The sequence below is a fragment of the Anser cygnoides genome, chromosome 19 (genome assembly GCF_040182565.1).
Source record: "Anser cygnoides isolate HZ-2024a breed goose chromosome 19, Taihu_goose_T2T_genome, whole genome shotgun sequence".
Classification (NCBI taxonomy): domain Eukaryota; kingdom Metazoa; phylum Chordata; class Aves; order Anseriformes; family Anatidae; genus Anser; species Anser cygnoides.
Window position 1 is genome coordinate 760,551 of NC_089891.1, and position 21,207 is coordinate 781,757.

Genomic DNA, 21,207 nt, shown 5'->3' on the forward strand with positions numbered 1-21,207 from the left:
TGGTACTCTAGCATCAGTGGCGGAGGAGGAGAATGTGCCTCTTCGTGTCGCTGGTGTGAAACCACTTCAGCAGAGCTTTAGGCTGATGGAGCATTACTCAGGGAGAGGCTTTGATGATGAATTTTTGTGCCCAGTCCTGCTCCTCCCTCTCCTTCAGCTTTTGTCACTCTGTGCCTCCAGAAATACATACTTAAATAACAGAAAGCCATGGCATGTATCTGCAAGGGCGGGCTGAAGGCTGGAGCAGCAGGACATGGCTAGAGGAGCAGGCAGCTCACACCTGTGAGGCTGCTGGCTGCAGAAGGCTGGGAGCTGTGATCTTTTATGGAAACAGACGGTTGTGGTCTTCGGTGTGATGTTTTTGCGTCACTTACCTTCTATCCCACAGACAGCCTCTTTCTAGGGCCATCAGGAAGAAGGGGGGGGGTGATAAAGAAAAGAGGAATCCAACTCTGATTTGTATCCAACCTTTTTCGTTTTTCTCCATGAAAAATGTTTTACTATGTTTGCAAGATCATAATAAGAATCATCTTGTTCATTAAGTCCATTTTTTCTTACAGGTCTTCCTAGAGATTCAAAATTCCTGTTTTCTCTGGGTCAGCTGGCATTGTGATCTTCCCTCTCACTTAAAAAACAAACAAACAAAAAACATCAACAACAACAACAAACAAAACCACTATTCATTTTCTTGAGCATTTATTGACATACAAGCTCATGACTCGTCCAGGTGGGATAGAAAACAGCCCTGTTCTGTCCACTGCCAGCTCTGTGCACATTCATCATTGCAAGGCCAGTTTTTACATTAACTCCTCACTTCTTGGCAGGTTTCTCTTCTGGACTCTTGTTTTCCCTGAAAGCAGTGTCTGCCCTGGCCTGCGTTTACCTGCGTGCTGCAGCACCAGTTCTCTGTGATATTGTCTAGTCCAGCTTCCAGTTCCACCCGATTTCTTTTGACTTCAATCCTGGTTTCTCGATTGCTCTTCAGTCTGTTTTTGTTCAGTCTGTAGCAATTCATAAGTGTCTCATGAATAATCTCCGAAGCTTGTCTGCTCTGCAGAAAGCCCTGGTCCCTTCTCAAGATCTGCTGCACTGCTGTCACTCCTGATCTTATCCCAGAGGCTTCACAACATGTCTTGTTCTCCAGTCCCCTTTTGTACGTGCCCTCCAGTATCACCATATGGTGTTGTAGCTGCTCCGGGGAGGGTTAACACATCTTGTTTCATGAGGATACCACACATCTGAAGAACCAGACTGTCTAGCAGATCAGAGGATCTTCAGAAAACTCCCATTTTATTCAGGTGAATTGTTTTTCTTGGGAAGCTCACCAAGCAGCTGAGGGTTGTCGTTCTGTCCTGAAGTTTCCCTTTAGAACGGTGATCATTCACACAAAAAGGGTCTTTAAAAAATCCTTGGAATGCTTGCCTTTCCAGACTGATAAAAATACATAAATGAAAAATCTCCCAATCTGAATGAATGCTAGGAACTATTCTCCCTGTTGGAGCAGCATCCTCTGCTTACTACATAAATAGCATAGGTAATACATAGTGTGGATTTTATTAGCCAGAGTACTTAAAAAGGCCTTAGAAGGCTAGGAGGTTTTCTTGTTTGAAGAGTTCCCAAGGTAAATTATGAAGCATTTAAAATAGCCAACCTTTAGTCTGTACAGTAGTGCGTGTGCCAACCAGAAGCCTGAGCACAACAGCGAAGAGCCTGAGGTCGGCAGGAATGTGCAGCTCACATCTGCGCTCACCTTCCTCTCTCCCATTCAACCTCCTGAACCTCTGGGTGCTCGACAGGTCTTTTCTTTCCAGCAGTAGGGAACACCAGGACCTTTGGGTTTCAGTATTAGAAGCTTCTACCAGTTTCTTCCTCTTCCAGTTCTCTTGCTTTGACCTGGCTGAAAAACATGCTGTCAAGAAACTAGCAGAATGGCTTGTGCTTCAGTTGACCTTTAGGCTTCTTGTCCTTGGCCCATGGAAAAGTCTTGCACCTCTTGTGATTTTTCTGCCAAAAATAGCTATGACTAGGGAGTAATAGTAAAATAGTAAAACTGGAGAGGGGCATTTTTTTCCTTAGTCCTTTTGTTCAGTTTTCCTCCACCCCAGAATTTGCAGTGATTTTCAGCCACATACCAGAATTTTCTGTATCTTCCAGTATTTATTGTATAAATCAACCTAGTTGATTCAGTCTTTCTCTGCAATATTACCTAGTCTAGTCTCCAGTTCCAGCCAACATCTTCAGATCTTGTTGCTGATTTCTTGTGTTCTGTTTAGTCTAGTGGTATTTTTGACCAGTCTTCAGGCAGTCTTCCACTTCTTCTGATCTACGCTTGTCCTGAGAAATTCAGAAGCAATTCTAAGATGAGTTGGGTATCAGAGAAGCTGGCCAAGGCACTGTTTGGAGATGCATAAAATTCAATAGGATGTCAAGCCTATAAAGTGTCCATAAAAGATCACTGTTCTTCCTGGATAAGTCTGTAAGCTATGGAGCCATTTCTTGTTCAGAACACAGTGCCTCTTTCACATCGTTTTGCCTTGTACTCAGTGCTTGCTCTCTTATCCGTAGTTTTAAAATAGGTGTTTTGTCTGTCTTTCCTTGGCTTTCACAGAATTTTGCTGATGGCTGCCTCACAGTTGAAATAGTTTGTTATGTATCAGGTACACCTGAGAGCAGAAGTTGTATATTTATGTATACTTCTGTAATTTATCAGTTGTTTCCTGCATGTCTGATAGCCCATAAAAGCCCTCTGAGATGACACGTAAGTGTATTAAGTTCAGTCAAGGGGCAGATTTTTCTGACCTTCCTGTTCCCATATGATTTCTGAAGAGAAGTATTGGGATTTTTGCAAGCTGGCTCTGTTGTAAATCTTCATTTCCATTCTTCTCACAATTAGATACCCTCCCTGGAGTTGAATACTTAAGGTTTATTGAGGAGAATCTTCTGTTTCACTCATCTGTCTTGGATAGCTGTCTGAGAGTTAGGGAAAACAGTGCTTCAAACCCTGCTGATATGACACTGAGAAAGGAGTGAATGAGTAAGGGTTAAGAGGAAATGGTGAGGGAGTAAGCCTTATTAGAGGAGATGGGATACTAGTTGTTACCAGTAAAAGACCTGACATGCTTCTTTCAGCACTGGAAGTGTTTTGGATGGGCAGGTAAATGTTCTTGTCCTCAGCAGCAAGTGGGAAAAACCCCTTTCTTCCTGCTCATTTTGTAGCTTTCGGTCCTTGCTGTCCTGCAGATAACACACATCCCTTTGGGGACACTGTCAGGTGCTGCTGCAGGACTTTCTGCTGAGCACACCTGTGAGCTGTGTACGCAGGACAGCACTGTTTTCTCTCTTGGCTCAAGACGTAGGTTTTCAGTTTGGTGCTTGTGGCTTTCCCTTCCCATTGCTACCCACTGCACCTGATTTTTTTCCAGTGCATACTGGAGTTGAGTGATGTCTCTTCTGTTTTGGGTCTGGTTTCTGGGATCTGTCAGCTTTTAGGTTTGAGAGTAGTACAATCCACACAGCGTAGTTTATCATTTTGATGTTGATGCTGCACAGAGCGTCACTTATAGAGCTCTTATTTCAGATATCAGAAACCTTTTTCCTAACCTGGGTTTGTGCTAAAAAGGTTGGAGAATTTTCTTCTGAAGGATTTTATGCAGTTTGTTTGAGGCCAACAAGAAACTGCTGAAGATTAGACTTTCTATAATCTCCACTACAAAAGCCACTTCTTCCTTATGTGGCCTGTTTGGCCATGGCAGCAACTGCATGCAATTGAGTAACCAGGCTGAGAGATGTAAGAGCTGAAACCAAGTCAGACTTGTCCATCCCAATCTTACATGGTGTTGTCGGGCTGCTGCCTTCCTTGTCTTCCTTTTCTGCCACCTCCTGTGTCTTTGGGAGAGTATCTGTGGGTACTGCTGCAGTGTCTTGCGCTCTGCCTCGGAGTTAGGTAGCAGGTCTTCATTGTGGCTCATGTGCTGTTTGAGTACTGGCTGCTGTTGACTTCCATCACCTTTTGCTTTTTCTTCCTTCTTTTGCTCATGAATGCTTCCTTCTTAGCTGATGAATTAAGACTGTTTTCTTTTCCAGCCTGGGCGACCTCAGCTCAGCATTGTGCTGCATGTTGCCTCTGAGGGTTTTGCGCTCTTCTTGAATTATCAGACCTCTGGTCTCCAGCAGTCTTATAAAAGACTCCCCTTCAGTCTCCAAAGCAGTGTTTGTTCAGGAGTTTATGCTGGCTTTTTAAGGTGTCCTTTGGGTGTCATGGATGTTCTGTATTATAACCTTTACATAACTGTACATCCTTGGGGTCCTCTGCCTGCTCTTCTTATTTCTCCATGGGGAGATTGTGGCTGGAAAAAGAAGTTGTTGGGTTTGGTTGTTGTTCCAGGGTGCCATTAAACTTACCTTCTCCATACAAGTATCTCAAATGCTTTCCAGAGTTGAAGAAGTTAGAGCAGAGAAGATGCAGAGAATGTCAGAGTTGGGATGAGGTACTTTCAGGTGAAGTTGTAGAGTTCGAGAAGCATGCTGCAGGGATGGCTGAGACAGGAGTGTGCAGCTGTGAGAGGAATGCGAAGGGAGGCTGAGGAGATGACCAGGAGAAAGGCTTTTTGGGGAAAGCAGTTAATGGAATTGGCACAGAAGAGAGCTGTGAGTTACAGTATGGAGAAAAGATCTTTTGGTATTGCTTCTCACCTGTTTTGTGAACTTTTCAGAGGAGTGGGTAGCATCTCAGTGGGAGACAAAACTGCTCCTCAGAGGTCCCACCACAGTGGCTTTGGCATCCATCGTCTTCTATCAAGGTCAGAGCAACATCATTGTTATTTCATACAGTGCTGATGGTGTGCCATCCAGAAAGAGACTTTTAATCTTCTTAGCCTTTGATAAATCAGTGCAGGGTTGAAGAGCTTTATATGATATAGATCCAAGACAAAGAAGTGATCGAACTTATCAGACCTTCTTCACTGATGTGACTAAACTTCTGCGAAACAGATTTGAACCAGTGACCTAGAGGTGAAGTGTTTTAGTTTCATTACTAGGCCCTTGAGTCGTCTTCTTGCTCTGTTTGCAACTACAAAATTCCACCCACTCAGTGACATGGCAAGGTGTGGATGTTACAGATTGTGGGTGTGCTGGGCAAGGCTCTTACTAGTTTTCCCTAGTACTCTAGAATTCATTGGGAGGGAAGAGGGCAGTATGAACACAATTACTGTTCTAGGCCAAACTAGAACTGCTAGAACATAACGAATGAATGGGGAAATACCAAAATACCAGGATACAGCAAAGGTAAGGAAATTGTAGTCTCAGTACGGTCCTCATTTTGTGTGGATCATCACAAAATAGTCCAAAGGTACATAATCATGCCCTCATAATCTCAAGTGATGTAATATGAATAGCCAACCTTTAAAGTACCTTCATATGCTTAGCCTTGTGCTTGCTAATGCTTGTGGTCTTGCTGCCACCAGCAGCTGCTCACAGGGCAGTGAGCTCTGCCAAGTAGTGTCAGTGGGACTGCCTTCTGGTATCATGCAGGTTTTTCCCACAACCTTGAACATTTTTTTTCTTTCTTGGATAGACAGTTTTTCTCCACAAGGAGAGTCCAGGCTGTTTCTGTTGCTTTGGACTTGTCATTTTTTTCTTTTTGATGATTTCTCAGTGTGACTCAGTTCTTCAGTATCATAATTTTACTCACTGGTGTTTCAGAGAATGCATTTAATTAGTGCAAGATGCTAAACGTATCTGTAAAGTTACATGAAAAACTGTGGATGGACTCCTCCATCCTTCATTTAATGAGCTTCATGGTTGGATGTGTGCTCTTTTTATTTTCAAACTTAAATTGTTCTTTCAAGCCCAAATCAGAGTTTTCTTTATATATACACTATAAAGTATAGTGGGTATATATACATTTTTAAACATACAGCATATAATCTATATCGTTCATACAGTGTTAGTGTTAGCTAGGCCAGTACAAGGTAGAGTTGTTAGTTTTATGAGAAGGACTGTTGCCCACCATTAGCATTACCAGAGCAATGTGTTCCCTCGATTACATTATGGGCCTTTTCCACTGTGCCAGCCATGGTAAAGGCAAGGTGGAGGAAAACTTTTGTCTTCTTTGCTTTTCTTAGTCATTTCAAACATAATGTTCCTTGGTTAAATTTCAAATCAGTCTCTGAGCCCCATCCAACATGGCTAAGAACTCTGTGGGAATGTTTTGAAATGATAACCTGAATATATTGTTTTGCTGTAGGTTTCAATGAAATCTTTGCTCTTTAATTTCATACTGCCATTTCATCCGAAAATGCTGATGCTCATAAGAGTAAAATTTGATTGGAGATTTTATATTCTGTATTGAATGGCTTTTGGGCTTTTCAGTTACAGTTCTGATTCGAAAATGGTTCAATTCTCTCGAGTGTGCTTTATCATGCCTTGGGGATTGCCTGCTCAGCCTTGGGTTTGGGGTCCCTGGCACGTTGCTCCACTAATGGTTCTGAAGATACAGTAACGGCTTGTAAGTGATAAAGTCTCTGCCACTCTTCCTCTTTCAGAGAATTCGGTCGACAGTGGATGAAAAAGAACAGAAGCAGCTTCTGATGGACCTTGATGTAGTAATGCGAAGCAGTGACTGCCCGTATATTGTTCAGTTTTATGGTGCGCTCTTCAGAGAGGTGGGAACTCCAAACTTGCTTCATTTATAGCAGAATTTTTTGCTTTTATTTTATTAACTTTTTTTCTTTGCAGTTGCCAGCGTGCAATAAGGAAGAGAAAGTTAATTTATGTTAGGATTTTTAGCTTGGTACCTTTAATCAAGGTTATTTAACCAAGGTATCCAGATGTCTAAGTAGTGTTGAACACATAGATGCTATTCCCATTCGTTGTTAGGTCTGTCTGCATATTTCAGTCTCTCTTTCTCTCCTGTTTTTCTCATTTGATGAACTTGTGGTTCCCCTCTGCACTGCTGGGCTGGGCACAGCTCTGTGGCACTGCACTTGAACACAAATGTGATTTATGTCAGTAATCAGATATGACCATGTGGAGGACGCGTGCAAACTCAGTATCCCTGTAATAAAGGTGGCTGCTGTGATCAGATAGTTATTTGCTGTGTGTATGTATGTACATGCATACGTACCAGGGCTGTGTCAGAGACTCATAATTGAAGTGCCTCTTCCTTGAAGTGGTTTGTACCTGCAGATGCGTAAGACAGTAAGAGTGACCTGGCTGGGTCAGACCAGTGGGTGGTCCTGTCTCTGGGGATGGCCCAAAGGATCTGCATAAAGAAGCACACGTGATACTTTGCCATAACCTTCAGTTGTATGTACCTGAATGTCTTCTGAGCTCTACATGCTATCTTTTGCTTAGTGATTCTTCCTAGACTTCTCGTCCAGTAAATGGTTTGTTTTCCCCATGGATACATGTACATTTTTTGCATCTTCAGTGCTCCCTGAGAGGCACTTCGCTTGGTCGTCTGCCTGTCATTTGAAGGCCTGTCACCTTGATCGATTTTGAATTTTCATTCTGCTGTTCTGAATGGTGCCCCTAGTGGTTTCCCTAGTTTTTGTATTTGAAGAGAAAGTTGTTGCTCCTTACCAATTCTCTCCAGGCCACTGAGGATTTTATGGACTGTTGCCCTATCCCCTCTCTGTCATGTCTTCTCCAGACTGAAAAGTGCAAGCCTGTGTCATGCATAGAATCCATTCCAGACCTTTGATCATCTTTCTTGCCATTCTCTGCATCTTTTCCAGTTCTACTCTGTCCTTTTGGGATGGAGACCAAAATTGCTTGACTGCTCTTGAAAGGAAGGAGCAATATCTGCAATAGCCACCGTAGGGCCTGTCATTTTGCTTGGCCCTTTTATGCATATAGGTATTATGCGCTGTAGAGTGGGTTATTCAATATGATGCTTCATGAATTATACCAAGTGAAGACCAGAATTAGAGCATCAAAATCTGTGTAAGCTGACTGTAGTTAATTCTGACATAGATCACTTATTCATGTCCAGGAGTATAGTGTTAATCACTGAGTGTTTGTGACTGTTTTAGCATCTACTTATTGTAATTTAAAGAATGCATTTTGCTGCAGGGCCACAGAAGGTGTCCTTCTTTCTCCTCGTGCCTTGCTCAGGCACTCCCATTGCATTTGAATGACCAGTAAAAACAGCTGGGAAACTGGCATTCTGCATGCAGCCTGGACAGTCTTATGCCATGCTTGCCTGTTTTCCTCTAATTGAATCTAAACCCTGTACACCTACCCAAGGGAAGAAGGAAAATAGAGACCTACTCGCTGCTGTTCATCTTTGCTTATTATCTGGTAGTAACCTGTGCAGAGTCTGTTGGGGCTTTAGTGGAGAGCTGTTGAGAGGAAGAAGGTGAATCTTGCAATTAAAACCACAAATTGGGACTGAATATTCAATTCCTGCTTCTGGAGAATCTTTCTCTGTTATTTTGTCAGGTTATTCCTCTGACTTTAAATCTCAGTCTCTAAAATAAGGATAAAAATAATTTCTTTTTTCATGCTTTGCTTTGTCTTATCTGTTGAACGCTTTGAGTGAGAAGGTGTTGTCCCTGTTCACGCATTTCAAACTCCTGGTAAGTGTGGAGCCTCAGCCTTGGCTGAAAGTTTGCAGCTTTGCTGAAATACAAATGATAAGGCTGTCAGCTGGTTTGAAGAAAAGTCTCTGGGCAAGACAATATCTTGCCAGATTGCTGATGAGCAACATGTTCAGAACTGTGTGAGCCTGTCACCTCTGCAACTCTAGGCACATCTCAGAATGTAAGTATACATACATAAATAATACAGAAACCTACCTTGATCAACATCCAACTGTCAGCCTGTTTTTTTCTGCACCCTTTGTTTTGTCAAAAACTCCTGTCTTCCTGCAACCAGGCAGCATTCCTTGGGTGCTCTGGGGAAGACTTCAATAAGGTCACTCAGGGGTATAGTGTGTCCCTGGAATCCCCTCTGCCCACACCCTCAGCATCAGTGGTGTGTGTTTCTGAAATGAAAGCAAACTTCCCCCTCTTCTCAGTCTGTTATGGCTGGCACACACCTCAAAGGTATGCAAGGCAAACTGATAGATAGACTTGGATGAGGTTGTCTGTCTTGTCATATTAATTACATGTTCTAACGTTAATTACATTTTTTAAAGGCAGAAAACTATGACAGCAGAGAAAGCAGAGAGATAAAGTATTTAAGGGAAAAAAATAATTTCACCAGTATGTTTGAACCTGTCTCACCCCCCCCCCTCTGTGTTCCCAAAGTAACTGATCCAGCTCACTGCTGCACCATCCTCTGGAGTATAAGAACACATGGTATGTTATTAAAAATTCCTCTCTCAGGAAGTCCTATAGCAAGACGTGTAAACAAAGCCCTTTGTTCCTGGATTTCAAGGTGAAAAGTAAGGAAAAACATTCCAAAAGGCACATCCTTTTGGGACCTTTTGCTCTGAGCCAAGACTCGGATTCTCTGGGGATAGACTGAGCTACAGATGGGAAGTCATCTTCCTTCTGCTCCTAAAGGGTGAAGGACTTCACTTAGAGTCTCTTCAGAGGAGCTTGAATGCTGAGTAGGCAGCTCTCACAATCAAATAATTAGCAAGAAGATTATAACAGCTTCAGGGAGAGCAGCAGGACAGCTGCTGGGCTGTTCTGAAAGGCACAAAGCCTGTCTGGAAGAGTGAGCTGTTTGTGCTGAGAAGCAGAGCTCAGCTTTTGAGTCCTGACAGTTCAGGGAGTAGTAGTAGAAAAACCAAATTGGACAAAACTGTTGAAGGACTTAATTTGAGGACAGACATATATCCCAGCTTGCAGTTAGGAAAACAACCATAAACAGACAAGTTGCTGTGGCAGCCTCTCTAAAAGGTTTAAAGGTTTAAAAAAGGTTTAAAAAGGTTTAAAAAAAATAAAAAATTACAGGTGAATATTTTCCGTAGTTGTATTTTGGCTCACTTTTCCAGCAAGTTTTTTCTGATAGAGAAAGATTTTAAATAGTGCTTCGTCTTTGGCAGTTTTGAGCCTTTTTTTCCTTTAAATACTATTTGGTCTTTGGCAGTTCTGACCATTTTGAAGCGTCCTCTCGAAAAATTTCTGGATACCATAAGCTACAGCGATACCATTGAGTCGTGAAAACCAGACTGAGGGCATGAATGCCAAGTGTTGTTAACCATCACCCTTCAGGGGAGCTTGACAAGGGAATGAGTCTTCTCTGGGAAGTAGTGCTGGTTGTCCCTCAGCCGACAGCGTCTTAACCCATGGTATATTTGCTCCTTGTTCTTTAATCACATGGTACATCCTTCTGTATATATGTCTACATACGTAGTTTAATGTGTAACAATGCAAAAGCTATATATTGACTACCAACAGTGGGACTTTACATCAGTTTTTAGGCACACACTGGATGAGACTGAATTATGTATTTATTTAATGAAACGGGAATATAATGCTGGGGTTTTGGTCCAGTAAGCACTCAGTTCAAAACTATAGGATGTGTAGGAATTTTCAGGTTACGTGACCTTTGTAGACTTCTCCAAAAACTTTTTTTTATTGGTAAAAAGTTAAAACTTTGTGAAGAATGAAAGTAATTAATATTCCATGAAATTTCATACTGCACAGAAGCATTCAGAAAAAGAAAATGACAGTCAGTTTAACTTCTCTGTGACAAGACAGAGCCACAACTAGAAAAAGAAACAGGAGAAGAATAAATATTTCCAATATCCTGCGTTCTCGGTCCGAGATAGAATTGTCTCTGCACCCCCCTAAGATCTCTGACAATTATATGAAATAGGTACAATATTCAAAATAGCTGCTAGCCATTTCGAAGACTTTCAAGACTGTCTCAAGTGCCAGCAGAAGACATGCCATTCAGACAGGCTCTTAAATCTGTAGTATTTGTTATTTCAAAATCTTCATGTATGCTTGGTACCATAAAGATAATTCTTCCATCTGACTAAGACTCTGTATGTGATATACCTGCTCTTTAGCATTTCTGTGGAGATGTCCAACATGCTACTTGACTATGGAAATCTTTGGCGGTTTTGGAATTGCTCGAGGTGTCTGCCCAAGCAAGCAGTCCGCAGTCCCTAGGAAAAGTGTCCTTCGTGCCTTGTAAGGAAAAGGGAGGGTGATGAGAGTCTTGATTCTCTCTCATTAGTATAGATGGTACTTGTGTAAAAGGTTGCCCTGCAGTGTACTAATGTGATAAATCTGCAAGTACTGATGTTGTAGAATCACAGACTTGTTGAGGCTGGAAGGGATCTCTGGTGGCCATCTAGTCCAACTCACCTGTTCAAGCAGGGCCACCTAGTACAGGTTGCCCAGGACCATGTCCAGACAGCTTTTGAACACGGAGATTCCACAACCTCTCTGTGCAACCTGTGCCAATTCTCGGTCACCTGCACTATCATGTGTTTCCTGACGTTTGTAGGGAGCTTCCTGTGTTCTGGTTCATGTCCACCGCCTCTTGTCCTGGCACTGGGCACCACTGACAAGAGCCTGGCTCTATTCTGTCTGCACCTTCCCTTCAGGTATTTATACAAATTGATGAGATCCCCCCCTGAGCTTCTTCTTCCCCAGGCTGAACTCTATCATCTTTTTGGCCCTCGGTTGGGCTGTCTTCAGTAGCTCCCTGTCTCTTGTAGTGGGGGCCCAGAGCTCGACCCAGCACTCCAGGTCTGGCCTCACTAGTGCTGAGCAGAGGGGAAGGATCACGTCCCTCAGCCTCCTGGCAATGCTTTGTCTAATGCAGCCCAGGATACCATTCCCCTTCTTTGTGGCAAGGTCATGTTGCTGGTTCATGTTCACCTTGGTGTCCACCAAGACTCCGGGTCCTTTTAGTGCCAAGCTGCTTTTCAGCCTAGTGGCACCTTTGTGACATGCTCAGTTGTGGGCTGGGAATTAAGGACGCTGCATTCAGGAATTGCTGGTTAGGACACAGTTTTTGTGTATGTCCTGGAGAATAGGCAGTGATACTTTGAATGAAATAGTAAGTGAAGGGCGTTCCTGGATATTTTTTGGTATGCCTACAAGAAGTGCATTAGTACCTGGTAATTTAGTACCTGAAAAGGACTAAAATATAGTTCTTTGGAAGAATAGCTATAACTGGAAGAGAAAAATTAAAATGCTTCCTTTGTCGTTTTCTAATCAGAAATCAGCCTGACCTGGAAGCATAAATTGAAGATAAACTTCTGTTAAGATAGCTTTGCCTTCACAATTCAAGGTGAAGCAGAACTTTCCCATGCACATCAGCATTTCTCTGTATAATTTGCTAAGAAAGGGGCTAGGTGACAAGTATTTAGCTGCACCTGCCAGTCTTCCTCTTTGTTCTCAGTAAAATTCATCAACTTTGCTTTTAGGTAAGTCCTTTCAAGTCTCAAGAAGAGATGAGAACTTGTAGGATTTTCAGTCTTATCACCAGTCTTAATGAAGCTGCGTAATTGAAAAGCTGTCATCTTTCTTCACTGATCTTGCTGACAGAAACTCATGTTGATCAGGTAGATTTTAATATTACCAGATCAATAAATGCTCCCATTCAGGATTTCTATATCATTCTATGGTATTTCAAGAGACCAACTAAACCATGTCTTGGTTTTTTTCCCTTTGGGTGCTTTTGATCATGAGTAGTTTGTATTGTGATTACACACAAACATGTTTGAGTGCTCAGTCACATGTACATTGCAACCCTGCAGACGTACAAAGTATGCTGTGAAGTTTTTGTTAGTCACAGCTCTGATAACCTTGCCTGTTGTTTCACTTCAGTTTGCTTTTCCTGTACAAACATCACCCGTTGTAACCTGGGCAACTGAAGACACTGACGTATTAGTGCGATGGGACACAAACGTGAGGCTGCAGGTGGTTGGTACTATTCCGGCATTCTTGAACAAATCCAGTTCCCTGTAGTGTCTCGGTACAGCAGCACGGGAGTATAGCACATTACCAATTTTTTATGCAAAGCTGGTCAAAACAGAAGCAATGTCTTCAACGATCCTGCAGGCAGTAGAACCAAGTCCGTGTTTGCTTTCACTGTGGATAGTTTGTAGTGGTCTGGTGTGGTTCCAATTTCACCTGATTCACGTGCACCACCAATGCTGTATCCACTTACCTTTTCTTAGCCGCTCTTGATGATACAGACATGCCGTAGCTGCACTCTGCATTTGTTTGCAGTGTTGAAAAGGGAAACTTTTTGCATGTGTTACCTAATTTCATTTCTGCAGTTTAAATCAGATCAAGTTCTCAGCCAAATCCATCCATTCCAACCTTTATCCAGCAGCCTGAGATCTCCTTTCTCCATGTCTCTCTCCGTGACTGGCTTGTGTCAGTCACTTGAAACACCAGTTGTGTTCTCTTCCACTGTGCTGCATTTGCCTCTCTCTGGGCAGTGTCTCAGCCTCTGTGTTTGGCACAGTGCTTGTTTGACCAGTGCCTTTTTCTTTGGTTCAGGTGAAATGCTTGTTCTCTGGGCTCAGGCTTGTAGCAGCCATTTCCATTGGGTGGGCGATGAGCTGATACCACCTTTGCTGGCCCCTTCTGTTCCCACTAAACCAAGTGCTTGGACTGGAGTCAGGTCTTGGTGGATGCCATTCATTCCTTGGTGTGTTCATGGTGTCCAGGAGGTCATTCTGAGTGGGCACAACCCGCCTTTTTGGCTTTAAGACACATGGCTCTGCAAGCTTTTTTAATCATCTGAGTATAGCTTGAGAATTGCTCTTGGCTGACATGAGCACCGGCAGATTGCTTCAGACAGAAGTGACTGGAGGTGCACGGGATGGGAGCACGGGGCTTTGCTGCGCTGCCAGCATGCCTATGCTCGCTCTCTCTCTCTCTCTCTCTTTTTTTTCTAATTTCATTTCCATGTATGTACTTTTAAGTGTTTGTGGTTTTGTTCTTGATGGGGAAAAATCTACCTTCTGCAGTACAGGGAGGCTTCTCCTCTATTTCTTACTTCCTGTATTCCAGGAACGTGCAGCTAAGTCACCACCAGGCAGGCGCCCAGTGCTCTGAGCCACCCAGGCAGCCAGGGGCAGTGATGCCTGCGGAAGCTGCTGCTCCTCATACAAGTGTTTTGGATGGTGCCTAGCCAGAACAAGACAACCAGACTGGCCTACCGTCTTTTGCACTCTACTTTTGACAGCTAATGTGGTTCTAACACTGATTGTGATACAGCCTGTAGAAGATAAGAATACATAATTTCTGGGGAGGGTGGCTGTAGTTCTGGTGTTTTAGTATTCCTAGCAATGAAGCATTGCATGAAGTGCATTAGACTCTATGGAAACAGCTCATACCAAGCGTTCGATTGTCCACTACTGGAGTTAAAATGTTCAAAAATTTGAAATTTGAGATCAATCCGTGGCTAAGCCATTTATCACCATATACTAGATACATACTATGACAAAAGATGAAATCCTTTTATACATCATCTTTGTGGGGATCCGTTTCTTCTCCCCAGCAAATCTGTCATGAGCAAGTTGATTCACGGATCTCAGCAGAGAGTTTCATAAACATGTTACCCTCCTATGGTTGTTTAGCTTAGCATTTGATTTAACAGAGAGATGTCTTACAATTTTCTGCATTTAAATTACCTGCAAGATGTAAATCAACAAAACCACCTGCCTTCTTAAATCTACTTTCATTTTCTCTTGCTTAGATCTTATCTCCAAATGTGGTATGAAATGTTCTCTGACCCATGCAGGGTTGTCATAAACTGCAAGGGACTTTTTTTAGTCTTACTGTGCATGGCTGTATCTCACCATGCCATCAGCCTTTTTGAGAGCCAGGCAGTTTTTGAGACTTCCATTCATTTAGGTTCAGGCATCTGAGTTGTAATGTCAGGTCTGATCTTGTCAGTTAGATTTCTCTGCTGGTAAATGGACTGGAAGAAAGGTACGTATTGGTGTTACTCTTCCATTGCTCTCAATGACTAATTCAGACTTGCTGCTGAAATGGCTGAAATTAATCAAGATGAAATCTATCCTTCCTGTCAAATGCAGGTTGCTGTTTGTGTTTTATTGGATTCAAGGGATGCTCTCTGGGTTTTTGTTTCTCATTTAAGCTTGACAGTTACAATGATTCTTTTCTTTTTCCAGGGTGACTGTTGGATCTGTATGGAGCTCATGTCTACCTCGTTTGATAAGTTTTACAAATATGTATATAGTGTATTAGATGATGTTATTCCAGAAGAAATCCTAGGCAAAATCACTTTAGCTGTGAGTATTTTGTTAAACTTTTCTTTTTGAAGCTGATTTGAAATATTCAGATCTCTCTTACTTGCTTGTAAAAAAATTGCTTGATCTGCATGCAGTACAACTGCTGCTGTTATATCGTATCACAGTTTTAATGAACCTTGAGAGTATTCCAGTTTTAGCGTGATGTATCACGTAATAGAGAAGCAGGTCCTGCCATCTGTAATCTGTATGCAGAGGCCCCAGAATTTTTATCCAGAGCCCCAGCAATTTGGGAAGGACTCCCTTACCTGGCTACACTATGCACTGGAATTTCGTGATATTTTTGGAGTAATGGTCAAAACCAGGCTGAGAAAGGGAGCTTCCTTCCACTGTTTAGCCCCTGTGTTTCTGTTGCTCCTCAGCAGCAATTAGATTGTGCTGCCCTGGCTGACGGTGATTGCTTGCTGACTGTGGGCAGGAGGGGGCAGCTCTGTAGGGGGCAGCTTGTGCCTCTGCTAGAGGCTCACAGCTTGTGTCACTGAGATGGCGTGGGCATGGCAGCAAACCTTGGCAAATGGCATGACTTGCCTTTCCAGACAGCCTTCCTGTAACTGCGGGAGGGCTAGGGCACTGACAGGAGCTGAGCGTACCGTGAGCCCTGTGTTTGGGAGGGGCTGTCAAGGGGCTGCATCTGCAAGTAGTCCTCTTGTTACCCTGCGATGCCGCTTAGCAGGACCATGGGTGGCAGGAGCCAGGTGCCAGATAGAGGTGGCTTCCCTGGAAGCTGGGTGAAGTTTATCTCATCCCAAGGATGTTTCTAAAATAAATGAACTGTCTCCCCATCTCACGTTTGTAAAGGGAAAAAGGGGTTGAGCATAGCCAGGAGAGGTGAACCCCACCAAACTTCTGGGAGTAGGTTTCTGGTCTAAGTTGCATGCTCTCTCTCTCTGAAGTCAGTGGGAAGAGGTTAGTGTCTCTGTATACGAGCTGGGTTCCTATCCCATGGCACTTCAGATGGTCAAGTGAAGCGAGGTGAGTCCCATCCCAAGTATCTGAGCACACCCCTGCTCCATCGAGGCCATTGTCTACCCCAGGTCCTCTGGCATTGGATTGTTTCATGTTCTGTGTACCTATATTCCTCCAGAAGTGAAGTGAAGGAATTATTTTCTAAGTGAGGGTACCTTTAAGGAGCCCTTAAGAATTTTACTTGGCTCTGCCAAAATGAACCCTTGGTTGTCTAAACACAAGGGTAAGTTTTGGCCCTGCAATAAAAAACTTTAGGTTTGGGTTGTGGACAAAAGGGTGTTGAAAAGTATCCTGAAACTTCTGTCCTGTTGCTGCCCCTGAAACTCTGTCACGTCTGTTGGATTTCTGGTAAACTGAGCCACTCCAGTCCAGAGAAATCTCTGGTTGCGTTGAGCAAAGGCTCCTAAAATGTAGGTGGGTTCTTCAGCAGGTGGAGAACATGACTGTTGTTTTCTTCATCTTAACCTGGAAGTCCAGGTCCATTAAAAATTTTTATCTCAGAGCCTGCCAAAGTTTTTAATTATGTAAATGCTTGAACACAGGGTTGTGCGAGCAGGAAGGAGTGTGCACACTGGAAAATGCAAGCAGGAAGGGGAAGATTTTGATTGCTAGACTTTGTCTTCCTGCAACTTCGGAGAGCTTAGCAGCTCAACGTGAACATCCTATTGCCGTCATCATTAAGACAGTCTTTTGGCCATCTATTTCAATGATCTGTTCATTAGAAGTGAAATTAATTACAATGTTGAACTTTCAGCTGTTTTCTTTTGTTTTGTTTTTAAATTATCCTATATACCAGGCTCTCTGAATATCTTTTCCACTTGATGGTGAATGGGTGAATCAGAACAGCCTTCTCTGCTGCTCCTCACGCCACTGACATGAGGAGCTGCTGCTCAGCCAGTGGAATGGGAACAGCAGAATAGGGCATTTATTATTTACTGGAAAAGTACAATGTAGGGCTTGAAATAAGTTCTTACTGAAGATAATTAATATCAGAAATTGCTTAACTTCATCTCTTGCTTCTCTCTCCCAAAGTGTGATCTTTCAAGGTTACAAGTGTTACGTGTTTTACTTAAGCACTTCGCCTCTTTTCTGTCACCTCTTTGGAGGAAAAAATATGAGAAAAAATGTTTTAATCATCAATTTACAGCATTGATATCTTTTCATATTTAATGTTTTTTCCCCTCTTCTTGGAACTCCAATAATTTAATAATCACAGGAATCTTATGACACTTGCTTATTTTTCTTCTGTATTTCTTTCCTAGACTGTGAAAGCACTAAACCACTTAAAAGAAAACTTGAAAATCATTCACAGAGGTAAGTTTGTATCTTTTCTTCTTACCTACCAAAATAATTGCAAGAATTTTAAGCAGCCTTTGCATCAAGTCAAAATGTAACTTGCATGGGTACTGCCACAGGTGTGAGCATTGGAGAGCGAACACATTCTGCACAGGTGGTGGCTGTTTTGCTGCCCCTCCAACCTGTGTTTTTCTGTACCAAGCAGTGGTCAGACCGTTGTAGTGGTATTTGAGGGTTGTTGGGTGTCTGCCTCTACCTCTGGGCACACAACCTGTTTGGGGCAGGCTCCATCTCCTGCTGCTGCCGATTGGAACCTGAGGCGATGAGCACGCCACGTTGTTTCCTGCCCGTCCCACACCAAGGCTATGCACAGCATTTGCTACTGGTGCTGATTCTGTGCAGCTGCCGTTTTTGAAATTGAAACCTCCGGCCATGACTTAACAGTTTAAATTTCTTTCCCTTACAGATATCAAACCTTCCAATATTCTTCTGGACAGAAATGGAAATATTAAACTCTGTGACTTCGGCATTAGCGGACAGCTCGTAGACTCCATTGCCAAAACACGGGATGCAGGGTGCCGACCATACATGGCGGTGAGTGGGGATGTGTGAGGTGCTGGCATGCCCATATGCAGGTTCCTATCCCCCTTCATCAAGCCTAGCACAGCATGACTGAGCAAAGAACTAGCTTGGTTCACATGGGGTAAATACTCTCTTACCAGAAGAAACCAAACTCTAGAGTAAGCGCTGTTGCTGGCAGTGTCAGCAAAGACATCCAGGCAGTGGCAAAGCAACCAAATTCCCTTTTTTTTAGCTGGGTTCTTCTGCTGCTGCCAGTGCTGCAGTTGCACTAGAACAGAGAGCATTTCTGTATCTTGCAGAGGCACCCATTCGTGCTCCAAAATAAACAGCACAGTACAGGGGGGAAGGCAGTGCAGTTTGGGTGTGAGGTTTTCTTCAAGAAATCCATTTATTATGGTAAGATTATATCATAGCAGTGATTGCAGAGTAAAATCTTTCAGAATTATAGTGATTTTTGAAAACCACTTTATTTCCAAAGTATGCCATAACTTAATTCCAGGAAAATGTAATTCTGCAGAGTAGCAGTAGCAGAACAGCTGCATGGAAATTGTTTGGTCTGGGCTGTGGTTCCTGGGAGTCTGTCCTGCTTGCTTCCCTCCATCTCCCAGTGATAAAAGCTGTGGTTGTGATTTTCAAAGCTGTCTGAGGGTTCAAATACTTCTGTACATCAGGCTGTTTTGAAAATGCATTTCTGCATTTCACCTGAGCTGAATTTTGAGGAGTGGCTTGTGTCTGAGCTGTTTATCTGCTGGTGTAAATATAACTATTTCCAGTGACTGTTTAACTCTCATTGCTTACCTTATGTCTCAATATGCGAAAAAATACTGTTTTCTGAAATTGAACTTTGGCAGTGGTAGTTAAGACAAAATAAAAAATAAAACTCTCCCTTTTAAGTTATGGTGCATATCTGGTCTAGGTTACTGCTCTCCTATGGTTTTTCCTGGGACAGCATGGTCAGATAAAACCCGTTTGTCCCGATTCTAATCTGTGCAAACAGAGTCAGAGTTCTTGAGCATTTGGTCCTTTTTGTTCGCTGTCCTTGTAGTGAATCTAGTTACTCAGTACTCCAGCTGGATGGAAAAGTACTGATGCGATCTGTTGTTGGAGACCACTGCTATAGTTCCAGAACTACCTATCTTGGTGACATGGGGCACTTTGTTTAAATAAAGACCTGGAGGGTCTGGAGAGAGGACAGGGTCATGTCTCCTCTCTGAGCACTTTTGGCAACTGTGTGGAGGTCTATGCAGGGAAGAGGATCAGCTGGAGCTGCACAGTCAATTATGTTCATGGGGAATAGGATTCTAAGGGCAGAAGCAGAGAGTAGTGCCCCAGGATGGGACTGGAGCCAGTGCAGAGGCTGTGATAACCTGCTCTGAGGCTGAGTATTCACCCCTCATCCTGCGGGCAGTTCTGGTAGCATTGCTTAGTGGAGTTAGGAATGCTGTTGACTTTTCCCTATCCTCTGAGGTGTGCGTCAGTTCTGTAAATAGGGGTCTTGAAAACTTGCTCTCCCCTTTTCCCTCACAAATTCAGTGGACTATAATTGCAGGTATTAATGTTCCCACTTTTTCTTAAAACCATGGATAGATGGTTAGTTTTGCATGGACTGTTGGTTTAGTCACTACGTGACAATTACTAGTGTGTTTGTAAATAGCTGTGCTTCTTCATTTCCCTTGGGACTTGGGTGGGTGGTTGATAACATCTTAATTTTCCTCCCTGTCCATATGCACTGTATTCTTTGTGCACCTCTGTCACCAGCTCCAGACTGGGTTGGACTTTTCAGCGAGCAAAGATGTTTCAATTCAGTTTGTTTGTAAGAGCCTTGGCATGGTATACGGTTTGTGGGATGAGCCAGCAGCTGGCAACTGGTGTGGGAGACTGCTGGCCTCTTCCCTGCTTCTCTCCAGACACAGTGACTCCTCTCCAAGTACACGTGCATTTCCACATACCAGGAAGCCTCGGAAATGGGGAGATGTCCCCAGCAGGCAGACGCAACTGCCAGCTCTCTTATCTACACTAGCAAAAACTGATGGCTGTAGTGGTGCTGAATATACCTGGGAGTGAGTCAGGCCAGTCACGCTCCTTTCAAAGGGAAAATAATTGGCTTTAATGCAAAATAGGTAAAGGCTACTAGCTAGGGTGCCACAGTGTAACTGCATTCAGACAAGACAGGTCTAATAATGGCTGCTCGATGATGCTCTGTGATGATGAAAGTATGTTGCTCTGCAAGGGCTCTTTGGCACTTGCAGGAAGTAATTCCTGCAGCAAGAGCACTTGCCCATCTAAGGAACCTGATAACCCCATGCTCACTGGTGCCGGGTCCCCACATAGGCATTGATAACAACATTGGATGTCTGCCAGTTTGGCTGGGAGCAGTCTGATTAGGCAGCAGGAGCCACATCCAGCTGCTAAGCAAGTTCTTTGTGTTTTAACCAAAATTGTTAGAGCTGTTACAGAAAGCAGCATGTCAACCTTGGAGCTGCCAGTTCTGGAAAAGTTGTTTTGCTTTCCACAAATTTCCATGTGACATTGCACTGAAATAACGAGCCCTGTGTTCTCTGAAAGAAAGAAAGGAAAGATTGGAGCCTCCCTGTTGTCCCAGGATAGCAGGACTGCCCCCAAGGGCAGTTCAGGCTGTTTGTGTGGACAGCGTGATGCTGAGTTCTCCCAAGACCCGTGTTGGTGCCAGCACTGTGGATTTGCTCTAGGTGAGGTTTCGCAATGTGGTCATGCCAGCCTTACAAGCTGCTGCCAGCAGGGGAGAGGTGGCTTTTGAGTATTCCCTGGTCCTCCCGACTGCTGCTCCTGCTTCTCTTCTGCTACATTGCTCTTCTGAGCCATGGAGAGGCAGTGCAGGGGTTAGTAGTTATAAAGCAGACCTTACCAGAAAGGAGACAGAATATTTCTTATGCAGTTGGCTTGTTGAGAAGGTGCAGAGCCTGAATGGTGGCACAAAGGAGGGTTGGGAAGGGTGGTTGTGGGAAAGGAGAGCCTGACTGCCCTGTCAGTGGTGAGCAGCTCTTGGTCAACTTCACTCCGCTGCAAGATCAATCCCCTCTGGTCTGGTCCTTCAGCTTTGTTCCCAGAGCAGCAGCGCCTGAGGATTTTGTCAAGTAGCCCTGCCTCCCTGGTGGGCCCTGCATTGTCTCCAGCTGTAG

General features: G+C 43.5%; 1 protein-coding gene across 6 annotated transcripts in view; it reads left to right on the plus strand.

The window, feature by feature from the left end:
- Positions 1-21,207, plus strand: part of MAP2K4 (mitogen-activated protein kinase kinase 4) — a 96,896-nt gene that overhangs the window by 55,302 nt on the left and 20,387 nt on the right. For all 6 annotated transcript variants that reach the window (XM_066980188.1, XM_066980190.1, XM_066980189.1 and 3 more), the window contains 4 exons: positions 6,543-6,662; positions 15,068-15,187; positions 17,434-17,485; positions 17,934-18,061. In XM_066980188.1, coding sequence (XP_066836289.1) covers positions 6,543-6,662; positions 15,068-15,187; positions 17,434-17,485; positions 17,934-18,061 — 420 coding nt within the window. The remainder of the gene's footprint in view (positions 1-6,542; positions 6,663-15,067; positions 15,188-17,433; positions 17,486-17,933; positions 18,062-21,207) is intronic.